This window comes from Crinia signifera, chromosome 1 (genome assembly GCF_055691185.1).
Source record: "Crinia signifera chromosome 1, ASM5569118v1, whole genome shotgun sequence".
Classification (NCBI taxonomy): Eukaryota; Metazoa; Chordata; class Amphibia; order Anura; family Myobatrachidae; genus Crinia; species Crinia signifera.
Window position 1 is genome coordinate 245,316,436 of NC_139217.1, and position 15,897 is coordinate 245,332,332.

A 15,897-nucleotide genomic window follows, 5' to 3' on the forward strand; every position below is an offset into this window, starting at 1 on the left:
ATGACTGACCCACAGTCGGGATTCAGACAGGCATTACACCGATGTCAGAATCCAGACTGTTAAAACCCCAACAGGCAGCGGCTATTCTCCCTCGAGGGGGTCCACTACCTCCATAGGAGGGAGAATACAATAGGTTGCGAGCCACTGTGTTAGCAGCGTGGCGAGCACAGCGTGTCCGCAAGGGGCTTAGTTGTGCTCGCCCTGCTGTCTGTTCCAGCAGTCGGGTTTCCGACGTCGGGCGAATGACTGTCGGAATCCCGACTGTTGTTGTGCTATACCACACCCCTATTTAATTCCAAATAATGCTGGTCACACACTACAAATCAACTGGTACGGAGACCAATTTGATCATATATTTTGAAGTGTAAGTGGATATAGGCTTAAATGAGCCAATACGATTGGACTGTGATGGAAATGTACAACCCTACTTTTTAAAGGGGTTAACTGTTGACCCAACACACACACAATATATATATATATATATATATATATATATATATATATATATATATATATATATATATATATATATATATATATATATATATATATATATATATATATATATATATATATATATATATAGGCGGGGGGTATAGCGCGGCACTCAGGGCGGAATGAAATCAAACAACAGGAGCCATACCTTGCGGTTGACGTTTCAGCCTTTCGGCTTTTATCAAAACAGCTAACATGTTAGCTGTTTTGATAAAAGCCGAAAGGCTGAAACGTCAACCGCAAGGTATGGCTCCTGTTGTTTGATTTCATTCCGCCCTGAGTGCCGCGCTATACCCCCCGCCTGTATCCAGCGTCCAGCGCAGCTGCCCGCTCAGCGAAGGCACCAGGCACCTAAGACGCAAGAGGACTGGAGTGCCGGCATCGCCCTGTACATATATATATATATATATATATATATATATATATATATATATATATATATATATATATATATATATATATATATATATATATATATATATATATATATATATATATATATATATACATATACATATATACACACACACACACACACACACACTGAATAAAACCCATTCCATAACCGAAGCTCCCATATTAATAAATTAATATTAGTCAAACTGTAAGATTAAGGATGAGACCATACAATGCTCAATGGTTATTTCAAATCGTAGGTGCATTGTGGAACAAGTGATTTCAAGTTATAGGCACATTTAGGCCTCAAACAAACAAACCTTCATCTTCCTCCTCATCATCGTCATCCTCTTCGTCTACTTCTCCATCGTGTCCCAAATCTTCTTCCTAAATTAATCAAAGAAATCAAATTTTAATCCAACCATTTTATGAAGATCATTATGGTCAATATGACATCATACAAAAGAATCATCAGCAAATATATGCAGATCTACTGCATGCGCGATTGCAGCAGAGACGGCAAGTGCACCAACCCCTTTGAATCATGCCCAATGTCCTTATAAGTTTTACACATCATGATAAAATATCAGATTCTACACTCAATCAATATTGTCTAGTTGAGATTACATGCAAGAATTGTACAGGAAAAACATTTGAGATCCAAAATAGGCTAGACCCATGGGAGTAAATATAGATGATGCAAGGGTTGCTAGCTATGGGGCCCAGGGACTTAGACGGGCCTGGACCCGGGTTATAAAATTGCATATCAATTTCCCACATGTGCCTGCTCAGAAACTGGGTCTGATCCATTGCCCAGACTGAAATCTGCAACATTGCATGTTTAGTTATACCACTTTTACACCAGAATGCCGGGTAGGACCCGAAAAATTGAACACGGGAAATTGCCAGGGCATGCCCTGCCTCAGACCCCATTTATACTGCACTTCAATCCAGGTTATTCCTGTGTAATGCCCTTTTACACTGAAAAGGGATCAGCCCTGTCTTTCCTTGCTGGTGTCATTAAAAATGGACCTTTTGGGCTGTTTGAGATGAGGTCACAAGAAAGGGAAAAGGGAGGGGGATGGGGTCTGCTCCCAGCATTGCAGCAAAGATGGCAAATAGTCAGGCTGAGGGTGATGCTGTGGGACACACTGTGTGACAGCCAGCCTGTGTTGCTGCAGATGAGGCTGTAGACACACTTGGGAGATTGCCTCCAGCACAGACTGTTGCTGTAGTGTAGGGTACAGGCTGCAAACAGCGTGGTAATGCTGCTTCTGTGCTGCTCCATGTGACCTGTGCGGGTCTCCGGCCGATGACATCATCTGCCAGAGCCGCAGAAGCACCAATCAGCTCTTCGCAGCCTTCTCCCCGCCAAATAACCAGGGTAATGACCATTTACACCACCCTGAGCCCCGGATAAGCCCCGTGCCCGACCCAGAACATTTGCCGGGTCAGATTCCCGGGAAACAGGAACAGTGTTATTTTTTTTCAGCCCATTTACACCACGCCCCGCCCCGGACTGGAGCGCCAATATCCCGGGTCCAACCTCTGGTGTAAAAGGGGTATTAGTGTAGTTTAGGTTATAATGGAAGTACTATAGCAGTAGCACACGCAGGGGGGGGTTTCTGAGTACCCAGAAACCTCCCCAGGAGTCTAAGGGCCCTAGTCTGAAAGCTGAGGGTCCCCTCTTTCCATGGTTACGAGAATTAAAAAAAAAAAAAAAAAAATCGGCCCTTGGGAACCGGAGATATCTGACTTCAAAGCAGTGGTCCCCATCCAAGCCTGTTAATTGCTTTTCTCAGTCAGATATTTCAGGTTTTGTCTGACTTAGATTTTTTCTGAGGGTATATTCCAAAAGCTGGTTCTCTCCCCCTTTGATGGACACTAGCAGCTTGTCTCTACTGTTACCAAAACCAGAGATATCAGCCTTCCAGCAGCTGGTTACTGCTCCAGCTCCACACACCTGGTATGTAGTTTTATATCCTCGTTGGGAGATTGCTCTGCCTCCTGAACTCTGATCCCCTAGTCCCCAATACCATTTGGTAGGTGGGATTCTCTAGTTTTTAGTTCCATTAAAATCTAATAAATCTATTTCTGGGAACTGGAGATATCTGCAGTCAAGCAAGCTGTCCTCCCACCAGAAAATTATGAATAATAAGCCCACTCCACTATATACCCCTCCTCTGCATATTAAACATCCTCCACCACCCTGGAAGTTATGTATCAGGGCCCCTTCATTCAGCCCAATGCCCCCTTCTCCCACCATCTGTGCAGTAAAGGTGTAATTAGTGGAAATTACTGATCCAGGCCCTACATGCTGAGCGGTTGATAATACCCCTACCACCCGGGCGGACATCCCGGCATATACTGGGTCACCTAAGTGTCCATCTCCGTGCTTTGCTCCGCCCCTCTGGAAACCCCCTTCTGAAAATCCTGCGTTTGCCACTGTATAGTGTGGCAAAATATGAACAGAGGCACTGTAACATTGCCTAATTTGGACTGGATGGCACGCAATGTTACACAGTATGAACTGGGTGCACTAATCCATAATCTGACCTGGGAAAACCATAGGTCATAATGTGAATTGGGGTCATTGTGTACTGGGAGCCCTTCAGTGTGACAATGTTACCTAGCAAACTACAAGTTCATAAAGAAAAATAAAACACTACTACAGTTAAAAAAGTAAACTAGGGGCATATTATGGGGCATCAAATGAAAAACTGCTGCCAAAAAGGTGAATCATTCAGACAGGGAGCCCTTTCAATATGTTACAATAGGGGATTAAAGAGTTATGCCCCTGATTAGACCCCACCACACCAAAAAAAGGCATAACAATGATAATTCAAACATGAAACTGAAGGTATGTAGACCTTTCTTGTACCTTCGCCTGCTGCACTGCATTAATAGACACATACAGTACATACAATGGATTGGGACGAGAAATTGGGTGAAATATGCCAAAACCTCATGTGTTTGACGTCCCACCTGATCCAATGCGTGGCCCTGTGCCTATCAGATCAAATAGACAGATTGAACCTGCTGCACAAAGGATATATGGACTGTGCGGCCATCAGGTGCACCACAGCCGGCCCTAACTAATTTGATGCTCTAGACAAGATTTTGGCTGGTGCCCCCTAGTTTTGACCATGACTCAGCACAGCTCAAAGCAGCAGCCAACAACACCAATCACCAAAATAAATCCTCATCCAATACCCATCACACAGAACCCTTCTCCAAAAAAGACATTCCTCACTCAGCAGCACAAATCACATGAGCAGCCAGCAACACCCATTACCCCTCACCTATCAGCTGGCCAGTTCACAACATCCATCACAAAAGCCAGCTCCGCACACCTGCCTCGTACATGCTGACAAGGTCTGCCGATGCCAATATCGAGGTCAGTGGGAAACCATCGGGATGCCAGCATTGCCGATGTGGTCGATGGGGGGGGGGGGGGGGGGGGGGGGGGGGGGGGAATAGTGGGAGCCATGCTGCAGCCCTCATTAATGATCCACTCCCTCATCTGTACATGCACAGACGATGGAGTGGGTTGTAAACGACCCACAGGAGTGCACATTGTCCATTGGGCAGAGCATACAGACTGGGAGATATAATCAGAAGGGCTAAAGGAGCGATATAGCTCATTACAGTATACCCCATAATGTGTACAGGGCTTAAGCCAAAAACTCACTATTAAGATCTACAAACGTTGAGAAATTCACGCCGTGTTCGTCTCATTATTTGAAAGTGCCACTACCACATGTGCACAGTCTATTCCTGCGGGATTTTGGTGGGCACCGGGCCAGCTATTTTTCTAAAAGTGAGTGCCGATTCTTCATTAATTGTATGTATGTATGTATGTATGTATGTATGTATGTATGTATGTATGTATGTATGTATGTATGGCTTAAGGGCTCAGAAACATTGGTGATTCAAGTTGCCACAGTGTGATTTATTTGGAGTGTACTTCAGACAAGTCAGACTAGTGTATGGGGGCTTTTAGGTTTCCATAAATTTTGGTTGTTATTTTCTTCCACATAACATAGAAGCAAAGGGCATTATTCCAATGCTTATAATATGGCTAAGTCCGGTTCTTATACGGAACACAAATCACTGCTTACAATGACCATATTTACATTGGAGCTAGGGCATTATTTCCAGGATGTCTCAAATGTTTGCAAGCCACTAGCTAAAATATTGGTACTTATTTCCTAGCACTGCACCCATCGCATACCATAAGCCATACAATGGTATGCGATGTTAGCCGATGTTATACAATTTTAAATCGTATACCATCGCATTGTATGGTATACGATTTAAAATTGTATAAGCACCCTAATGGGTGTTTTCAATGTTAAATGTGCCCCCTATAAGATTATTAATTGTATAAGCACCGTAAGGGGTGCTTACAATGTTAAAAGCACCTCCACTATTAACGCCAACCCGAAACGTGGCGAGTGTAGCGAGCGGCGGCGGAACGTGTCCTACCACCTTTTCATACCCCCCACTATCCACATCGGCGTGGTGTTGATTTTATATAGTGTGGCGAGCGCAGCGAGCCACCGAGCCTGAAGCGCGGCGAGCGTAGAGAGCCCCGCGAGGGGACACGGAATACATGTAAGGTAATACGCATGCGCTCGCCACGCTTGGGGTCGGTGGCTCGCACACTATATAAAATCAACTCCACGCCGACGTGGATAGTGGGGGTATGAAAAGGGCGGAGGACGCGTCTCGCCACGCTTCGGGTTGGCGTTGATAGTGGGGGTGCATTTAACATTGTAAGCACCCATTAGGGTACTTATACAATTAAAAATCGGATAGGGTGCTTAAATCGCATCGCATGCGGCTATATGGCATGTGATGCGGTACAATGCATAAGATGCCATACGACTTAAAATCGTGGGCGCCGTGCTAGTACAACAAGTACCAAAATATTTATAATATATTTATAACTGTCCAAGCTCAATTACCAAGTTAGCACCACTTTATGTAACTCTCCTAACATAGTAAATACCCTACTTAATGCTCCTATTCATTCAAATCCTGCCAGAATTCTGGAGACAGAATGGGAGCTAAAAAAGGTACTGCTTCCTACCTATAATGTTTCTGCTCAGACACACAGGTATTGTGTTTAATCTTTAATGGTGTTTGGACACAACACAGGATACTTTACATGCGGTGTTAAAAAAATAAATGAAAAAAGACAGAAGCTGATTTGTGGGTACTTTGAGATAGAGATATCTACCTCTTAAGTCTTTAGGTGTGGGTGCATATTCTACTCAGTAATAGACAATTGTTGATTTCTATAAGAGTTTCAAATGTATAAACAAATGCTTGCTTCCTTTGATCTAAACAACTGACTAGGCATTTTGAAACAAAGTTAACATACTGTAAACATATTAATTTCAAGAGACAAACATAATATAATCCTACTAACCTCCTCCTCTCCACTTCCATCATCTTCATCGTCCTCTTCCCCAACCTCCTCTTCATCATCATCGTCATCTTCATCTATATCTTCTTCCTCTTCACCCTCCTCCTCTTCATCATCTTCTTCCTCCTCTTCTCCTTCTTCTTGGAAATAAAAAGTGGAAACATGAAATCAAGTTAAAAAACATATGGAATTAAAAATGTGTTCTGCTGTGCAGAAAGGCATCACTTAAATTTTACTGTAGTTATATTGAATCAAATTGCCATCTGATAAACGTGTGGTCTCAATATCCGCACATATTTGCTGGAGCTGGATTAAGCAAATACAGAACCATTGTTGCTGATCACCAGTATCAGCACAACATGTTCATTCATCCATCACACTACAAATATGTCCACATAGCCACGGACCTTGCTACTTTGCCACGTCAAAAACGACTAATGTCTTAGTACACATTTGAAGCCTAAAATTTAGAAAAAAAGTATTAAGTTGAGGAACAAGTAACAGACGGGGGGGGGGGGGGGGGGGGGGGGACGGACGGACGGACGGACAGAATCAATCCAGGTTAAAACCGGCACAAAAAGAGACAAGTTTGATTTGAATGACCTTCGCTGTTCATTATTACTTATAATCTGGAACCGATTAACAATTTGTTTCCTCCAAAAGTAACCATAAGAACCTACTACACTCTTTACAAACGAATATGCTAAACTCAGGAAGAAAAAAAGTAAATGGAATTGTAACAGACCTAGGCGAAAGTTATAGGTGTACATTCATCTGTACACCAACATAATAAGATTTTAAGATAAAAACAAACATTCGTAATAAGCGCTACCGTGCTTGGTCATTCACAATTTAGTCCATAGACATGGTCAGTCTATTGTGGTACGCAGCTTTTTTTTTTTTTACCTGTGTTTTAGTATATTTAGGTTTTTATATTTATTTGTTATTAAATGAATATGAACAATACTGTACTATGAAATGTCCCCACTGTCAATCTTATCTGGAGGCACTAAGGGCTTCTATGCATGGATAGAGACAGAGAAGTGAATATTTTTGGGATCATACCTACATCAAGGAAAGATCTTACCAGCAAAGACATTGACAACATCTATGGAGTACATTTTGACTGACCCATGCAGAGGAGCGCATTATATGTATTTACTGTTCTATAGTAATTGGTGAATATTGCTTGTGTAGGAAGCAGCACACCAAAATGTGACCGCAGTTGAGTATATTCTATAGTAAGAATTTATTTCCCTTGAAAGAACATCGTGGTTTAGACAATTTGAAGAAAGTGTCCTTTTAGCAAAAAAGCATAAGATTTGTAATGGGTTTCCTTTTATAACCATTTATTGATATACTACAACCATAGAACGCTAGTAGGCCGCTTGAAGCAAATTGTATGGCCATTACAATCTATTGAAGTGTACCTGCCACATACACAAAATATAGGCAGGCATAATGCATTTATAAAAACATCAGCTGTTCTCTTGTTTGCGTTCACCCACAGAATGACTACTACCTCCACAAAGTAATGTAGAGGTATACTTTAAATCAGGTGTTCTCAAACTCGGTCCTCAGGACCCCATACAGTTCGCTTTTTCCAGGTCAACCGGCAGGTGAACAGGTGCATTCATTACTCATTGACATTTTAAAAGATCCACAGGTGAAGCTAATTATTTCACTTGAGGAGACCTGCAAAACATGTACTCTGTGGGGTCCTGAGGACAGTGTTTGAGAACCTGTGCTTTAAATAAACGATAAAATAAAAGAAATCACACCTTCATCTTCCTCCTCTTCGTCGACACCATCCCCATCAGCCTCTGCATCGGAGTCTGGGGCTTCCTTATCATCTCTATCATACCCATCTAGATAGGTCAGCTGAGGGAGCAGCTCGAATACACTTTCTCTATAGTCGTTAAGATTTGTTACTTCACAGATGAACAGGTCAAGACTCTTCAAATGCTCTAACTTTTTCTGAAATAGAACATGATTTTTATGGTCAAAGATTGACTTCAAAAGGGCAACACAAACCGAACATAAACAAAAGGTAACAAGGATCACGTTTTACTGACCTGGTTACAGAGATTTATATTAAATTAACATTTCAACAAAAAACAAACTTATTGTATATGTATACCTTGTACTCTATATACAATGTAGACTACAAGGTGCACAAGGTTAAACTATACATCACGCACATTGTTTATTTTGTATTAATTTGATTATTTCTTTAGTGAACTGCAGGGGAATCCTTCACATAGAACAGACTAATTGCATGACTTTTTTCCCTGATTAGTGGAGCAAAGTTTTCTCTGGATCGGAACAGGTTCTTTTGGAGCGGTGTTACATTCCAGCAGTAGTTTCTGAGTTACGTGGAGTGCCATTTTGCTTTAGAATGGCAAAGTTGCATTTTTCTGAATAAACTTCTGAGCACGGTGACTGACAATTTGACATTGTTCTCAATTAGGAACACACTTAAGGCCTAATTATGCCCACAATATTTGCAAACCTTTCCCCCAAATGAAGAATGGTTGTGATCATTTTCACTAATCACTAATGAGAATTCTATGGAATGCACGCCATTTATAAAGTGTCACTTGGTACTGGGAAACAGTATACTGTATGCTTACTTGAAACCATTTTAAACTTTAATTGAATGTTTTTTTTATGGCAGAATATATAGTAATGACTAATTAGTTTGTAATTTACAATAAACCCAGATACTAAATATGTGTCAGCAAGAAGCCAGCATCATGATGGACAACCATATGATTATGCTCACGCATGGCCATCTTAATTTCTATAGCAGTAAGTTTAGAAGAGAGATAGAAAAAAACCAACGTATGATTGCCAAGCCTGGAAACACAACCTTTACAAATGATAACTTGCTGTAATAATTTGAACACTTTTTCCCACATGGAATGTGTGAACAGCAAATTAATTACAAGACCGAAGTTAGAGATCGCATATAAATTGGGCTTAATTTGATCAATGGGGAGGAAAAACAACATGCCTGGAAACTCGCATCTGATTCGATGGCAAGCCTTCAAGTGCAAATATAGAATATTCAAAGTCTGGAATGTTAAGTTATTGTTAGTCACAGTAAATGGAAGTATTGGCAGAGTGCCATTTAGAAATACAAAAACTTCACATGATTATTTTTATAGAAAGCAGCATGTGTATAGGAAGTAATATAGGGGTTGATGTTTCAAGCAGTGAAAAAGAGAGAAAAAAAAAAAAGTGTTGAATAAAACCGGTGGAGACATTGTCCATAATTTGCATCCGCCTTTAATGTAGAATGTACTTAATACATCCCTCAAAGCTGATTGGTTTCTATGGGCAACTTTAAACATAATGTACTCTATATCAGGTATGAAAGACAACATCTTACTCTGAAGTCACAGACTACATTCTGGACGTGAAAACAGATAGTAAAATAATGTAAGGGTGACGTAGAATTTTTCTCCTGACTCATTAGGTATTTTCTCTAGTGCTAAACAAAATATAAAGTTCAACTTTAACTACGTACCAAAGGTTCCAAGGTGCTAATGTCTTTTAATTTATTTCCACTGAGATTTAGATGTGTGAGGTTTGGCAGTTTCTCTGCTAGTACATCCAGACCTCCAGAAATTCTGTTATCACTCAGTTCAAGCTGAAACAAAGAGAAAGAACATTAATATCTGCAATTATTAAATGTAGTAGTGGCTATCCTTACTCTCCAAACCCAATGTAAAGAATACTGTTCAGGACAAGTAATAGATCAATATGAATTTAACAAACATTTAGAGAATGGCGTTTGGATCTAACCAATACAATATCAATAAAGTTGCACATATGTAAGTCAAGGTTCCAGAATACAAATGCACATTCAATTCCGTAACTGCAATGGTTAGACCCCCCCCCCCCCCCACGAAAATAAGTAAATAGCAAAATTGTTATTTTGTTATAAATTAAATATAATTTGCAAATTATATTTAAGAGTTGGAATTACACTGAACTGATTTTATAGCAACTGGGACTAGCAAGACGCCCATAAAAAAGCAGTACCTTCAAACAGTTTCCCTCAGAGTAAGTAGTCTTACTCTCTTTAGAAAGCTGTAGTGATACCAAGTATTTAGTACGCTTCCAGAACTACTGCAATGTAATGTTAAAAAAAGGCTATGACCTTTATACTACCAGTACTTCCTGGCCTTTCAAGAGTAATGCTGCCCATACACTTATGCGATGGGACATCGCAATGCGATGTCCCATCGCATCAAGTGGTGCCCGGTGCAGCACCCGATGACGCATGCCAGACATCGGGTGCTGGAAGTGACTTTGTGGAGCAGGGTACGTACCTGGCTGGGGACCAGAGCGGTGGAGCTGTCAGGCAGGCAGCGGGACTCAGCAGGACTTTGAAACACTGGACGGCCCTCTAATTGACCGAGGCCACTGAGACAGAGCCAATCAGTGGCCTCACATTCAGGCAGCAGCTGATTGGCTGAGAGAGCTCTCTCTCAGCTGCCTCAGCCAATCAGAGGGCCATCCAGTGTTTCAAAGTCATATGCTGCCACTGCTGAGTCCCGCCGCCTGACAGCTCCGGTCCCCAGCCAGGTATGTACCCCGCTTCCCGCCAGCGATCCTGTCCTGCTCCTCCGCCGCTGCCAGCTCCTCCGCCGCCACCTCCGATCCCCACTCCAGTCCCCACTCTGATTGCTCATGCAATTTAATTAATATTATGTGCAGCACATAATATCTATCAATATCTATCAATGTCCCCTTCAAAATGCATGCAATCATTCGATTTATCGGCCAGATGTGTCCGAAATCGAATGATTGCATGCAATATCTCACATATGTATGGGCAGCATTAGTTTATGTCCTTGTAAAAAGAATAACCTCTTTACTTATGGAAGTTTATCTGTACTCCTATCTCACACTAGGTCAGGGCATGGTACATTTTTATGTAATCTTAAATTATACAAACCAACACCAAAATAAATAAATGAGACAAGGGAAATTGACAAAACAAAGTAGGGCCAAGTCAAATAAGAAAATACATTACTAAATGTATATGTCTATGCATCACTGTAGTACATTCATTTAAGTCATGCGACGTCACAGTATCAACAAATGTGAACTGGTTTAAAGCCTGGAAAAAAAATAAGCCATGAAAGAGCAAAAAAAAAACCAACTAAAATAAAAAAAACATACAACTGGTCACCTGCATGTATTAGGTATAGCACTATACTTTTCTCAGCCTTTTGGTCTTTAAACTCGGGCAATACTACCCACATGACTTGCTGTGTTTGCATAGCTCCCTCTCAGCATTAAACACTATTGATCCATTTCATAAAGGATTGAGCTAAATTGGTGTACACATGGGCTATAAATCGCTGGCAATATGGTCGCTGAGCGATTGTAGTGTGCACCGGTCCCGTTTTTAGCCCCCTTATGATCGATGGAGCTTGCTCCTGCGACCAGCTGATTCCCTCTGCCACTCCCCCGGCAGAGGTTCCCTTTCATCAGCGACCATCTCTGGTCGCTGATGAAAAGGAGACACTGTGCAATATATTGTAGCTAGATTTCCTAGCTACAGAGTGTTGCCCGCCATTCTGAGTAACTTTGAAAATGACTCAGGTAATGCTTCCTGCTCCATTAGCAGAATTTAGCACAGTAGCGAAAAAAAAAAAAAAAAAAGATGCTGCCAATGTGCTCCAACACGAGTCCATAAATCAGGCCCCAAGTAAGAACTGACATTTTAGATTGGCCGTGAGTTAGCAGCCTGGGCAATCAATAGTCTGCACATGCATACGGCCCATAGTACGCATATAGTAGGCTGTCCTGCTATAAAATCCAGTTAGTTTTTTGACCACAGGTCATTCACAGAGTGATTAACAAAAAAAACATGTCAAGGTGTTTAAGGGGAAGTTGTGTCACAGCCAGCAAGTCCTGGGCTATTTAATGGTATGCAGCTTGTGATTGGTTTTGCAGCGATATTTTCCTAAGCCATGCTCTGCAATTCGCAGTCTTGCAGGTGGTGGGATTTCACTCTGGCAGGGTGGTGTATACCTGATTGATGGGCTCCAAAAATAAGCAGCCAAGCCACCTGGTCTGAATTAGGCCCTATGGTCAGTCTTCTGTAGGATAGAAGATCTGATGAGTCATAGCATTGCTATGTATGGAAAACTGTTCTGATCTGTCCAAAAAACAATTCTCCAAACTCAGTATTACAGGGTAGTGGGGTATGGATTGTATGGTCGAACTAAAGATGGTCTAGGCAGACATGGCACAAGGTCGACATGGTCTAGGTCAACAGTTAAAAGGTAGACATGGGGTTTTTCACAGTTTATTTTACTTGAATGTCGACACAATTGACATGGACACAGTTTTAAGTGCACCGCGTCCCCTCGCATGGCTCGCTTCGCTTGGCACACGATTTTATTCTCCCACCACACCCTAGTGGATGGTTGGGCATGAAATACCGCCTGTCGGCACGTCGGCTATAAAAACAGTGGAAAAACCCCATGTCGACCTAATGCTTGTATCGCCCTAACAACCTGTCGACCTATACCCCTGTCGACCTCGCAGTATGTCGAGCCAGTGGTGTCAACCTATAGGCTGTCGACCATCTTTAGGTCGACAAACTGACCGTATCCCGGGTAGTGAGTGACAAATGGCCTCTCCAGCACATTGGGGAAGAAGTCAATGTGACACAAGTACAAACTGTTTTGCTTTTGATTAATGTGTGATTATAGAGTGAGTCACTCTTCTGCCTGTCAGCAACTAAATACTTACTAATCCTTACTTTTTTTCCCATACAAAAAAAAAAATAGACCCTTGATAAAAATGTTAACATGTTCTCCCATTTTCACTGCCGTAACCAACATTAAAGAATGGGTGTGCGGTTTTTCAATTTGGCTTAGCGTTCAGTGAGTATTAAACATCGCAATCCCAGTGGTTCACAGACTGAGTACTGGCAAAATCCTGAACTCTAGTGTAGGTAGAAGTGATCAGGGAAGAGGAGAGACGATGGTCATCGGCCGACCGTAGAGGGTGTGAGATAGTATGAATGGAGATATATGGAGCAGTGGAATTAGAGATGGCCTTGTATGTGAGGGTGAGGCATTTGAAGAGGATTATGCAGGGGGAATGGGAGCAAGTGCAGATTTTGTTGAAGGGGAGTGGCAGAAGTGGAGCTGCAAGAGAGGAAGATGAGCCTTGCCATGGAGTTGAGGAAGGATGGGAGGGAGATTGGAGCGAATGAGGCCAGTGAAGAGAGCGTTGCAGCAGTCGAGCCGTGAGTTGACCAGCATAATAATTTACTTAATTTTATATATTACTCTAAATCAATAACAAAATAAAAAAAATTAAAAAAAAAACTTATCCATACCCCTAGGAAGAAGACAAATGCGGATACTCTAGAGCGCTGTAATTCAATAAAGTTTCTTATTTAGTTCAATTTGGACATTTGAATAAGCACCTGGGTGGAAGGCTATTCGCAAATGACAGTGAAGTTCAGCAAGCCGCCATGTTCTGACTTCAGGCGCATGACACTGATTTGTTCTATGCTAGAATACATGTACGAGTTGAATAAATGCATTGAGAAGTTACCTCATTTATTGAACCACCCTCAATAAAGATGAAATGCGTACTGTACATTTTATGCCTCATAACCACCAACCCCCCTCCTTACTTGCCCATCATCCTTCCTAGATATTCTTATGGCATAAAGATAAATAAGAAACAGGGGAATAAAATATATAAGGAATAGGATGGGGAGGGGGTGAAATGGCATAAGAAAGAAAGAAAGTGGAATAAGGATCATTAAATCTATTTTTTTTTCTCTGCCAGTTACACATCACTGAATGAAATGGACCGTTTTCTTCAAGTGTCAGAAAGGAGAGCAATAATGGAGAGTCTGTTGCCAGTTGCAGTAAAAGATGTGCTGCCAGAGAAGAATCAAGTAGCAATAAAAAGGCAAGAAACTGGAAATATGATCCAAAATATTTGGAATATGGTTTTACATGGGCTGGATCAGAGGAAGCACCACGTCCACAGTGTGTGGTGAAACTCTTACTAAAGAGAGCTTAAAACCATCCAAAATGATCAGGCACCTACAGACAAAGCACTTTTCTCTTCAAACCAAACCGCTTGATTATTTTAAACGGAAATTAAGGGAACTACGTGGCCAAAAAAAAAACGTACTTAAAAGGTGCAGTTACAGTTAATGAGAAAGCATTTGAGGCCTCATTTGTGGTGTCATACTGGATAGCCAAAACCAGTAAGCCACATAACATTGTAGAAAACGGTTTTCTACCTTGTGCCAAAGAAATGGATCTATTATGCTTGGACAACGTGCTGCTACTCAACTTGATTTGATCCCACTGTCTAATGACACTATCGCTAGGCGTATTCACAGTATGGCAAGAGATGTGACAAAGCAAGTCACCAGCAAGGTTAAGCAAAGTGTTTTCTTTGCCATTCAGATTAATGAAACAACAGATGTGTCAGGGGCTGCTCAGATGCTGACTTACATAAAATTTGAGAATGATAAAAAAACGACATGAGGAACTCCTGTTCTGCCAGCCGCTGCCACAACGTGCTACTGGGGAACAGCTTTTTTCGCGCTTGGATACTTTTGTCACTGACTCTAGGTTGGAATGGCTGCACGGTGTAGGAATTTGCAGTGATGGTGCTCGGGCAATGACTGCAAACAACAGCGGGCTAGTGACCAGAGTTCAAGCTGTTGCACCACAAGCAGTCTGGACTCATTGCATTATACATAGGTCCTTGCTGCAAAAAAAATAAAAAAAATAATGCCACCTGTTCTAAAACAAGTCTTTGATATAATTCCACGCACAGTAAACTTCATTAAGAGAATTTTGTGTGAGGACATAAGAGCAGAGCACCATCAGTTACTTTACCACACAGAAGTATGCTGGTTGTCACGAGGAAAGGTGGTCAACCGTTTATTTGAGCTTTAGGGAGGAGGTCATTTCTTTTCTCTTTCAGACAGATTCTGTGCTGGCTGAAAATTTTTTAGATGGCAAGTGGCTTATGCTAGCATACCTAGGAGACATTTTTGACCAGCTAAATACACTAAATACCTCCCTGCAAGGAAAAGAAATTACGTTTTTTTCATCAACTGAAAAGATTGAAAGCTGGATCAAGAAGATGTGCTTGTGGTACACTCCGGTAGAAAGTGGAAATTTTGAGGTATTTACGTTGTTTAATGATTTTTTGCATGACAATGATCTTCCAAAAAATCTGTTATTATCAGCCATCTGGAGAGTCTTAAACAGCAATTTTGTCAGTACTTTCCTGAAAAGGATCGAAAAGCAGAAGAGTGGATTAGGAGTCCCCTCAGTGCTGAAGCGAATGCAAATGCCTGTTTGCCACTTTTAGTGAATGAAAAATTGATTGACCTCTCCTGCGATGAGATTCTGAAGCTGAGATACTATGAACAACCTCTTGCAAACTTCTGGATCTCGGTTCAAGAGGAAGACCCAGAGCTGTCTTCTGCTGCATTGAAGGTGCTGATGCCGTTTACGTCTACTTACCTTTGCGAAGCTGGATTTTCAGCTTTA

The 15,897-nt window shown here is 41.6% G+C and overlaps 1 protein-coding gene across 4 annotated transcripts in view; it reads right to left on the minus strand.

Annotated features, from left to right (window-relative positions):
- Positions 1-15,897, minus strand: part of ANP32B (acidic nuclear phosphoprotein 32 family member B) — a 47,552-nt gene that overhangs the window by 5,324 nt on the left and 26,331 nt on the right. For 2 of the 4 annotated variants that reach the window (XM_083179624.1, XM_083179630.1), the window contains exons 3-6: positions 9,858-9,980; positions 8,107-8,302; positions 6,329-6,462; positions 1,212-1,278 (exon numbers count right to left, since the gene is read on the minus strand). In XM_083179624.1, coding sequence (XP_083035750.1) covers positions 1,212-1,278; positions 6,329-6,462; positions 8,107-8,302; positions 9,858-9,980 — 520 coding nt within the window. Of the gene's footprint in view, positions 1-1,211; positions 1,279-6,328; positions 6,466-8,106; positions 8,303-9,857; positions 9,981-15,897 lie in introns of all 4 variants that reach the window. The other 2 variants (XM_083179622.1, XM_083179627.1) reach the window with 1 other exon arrangement.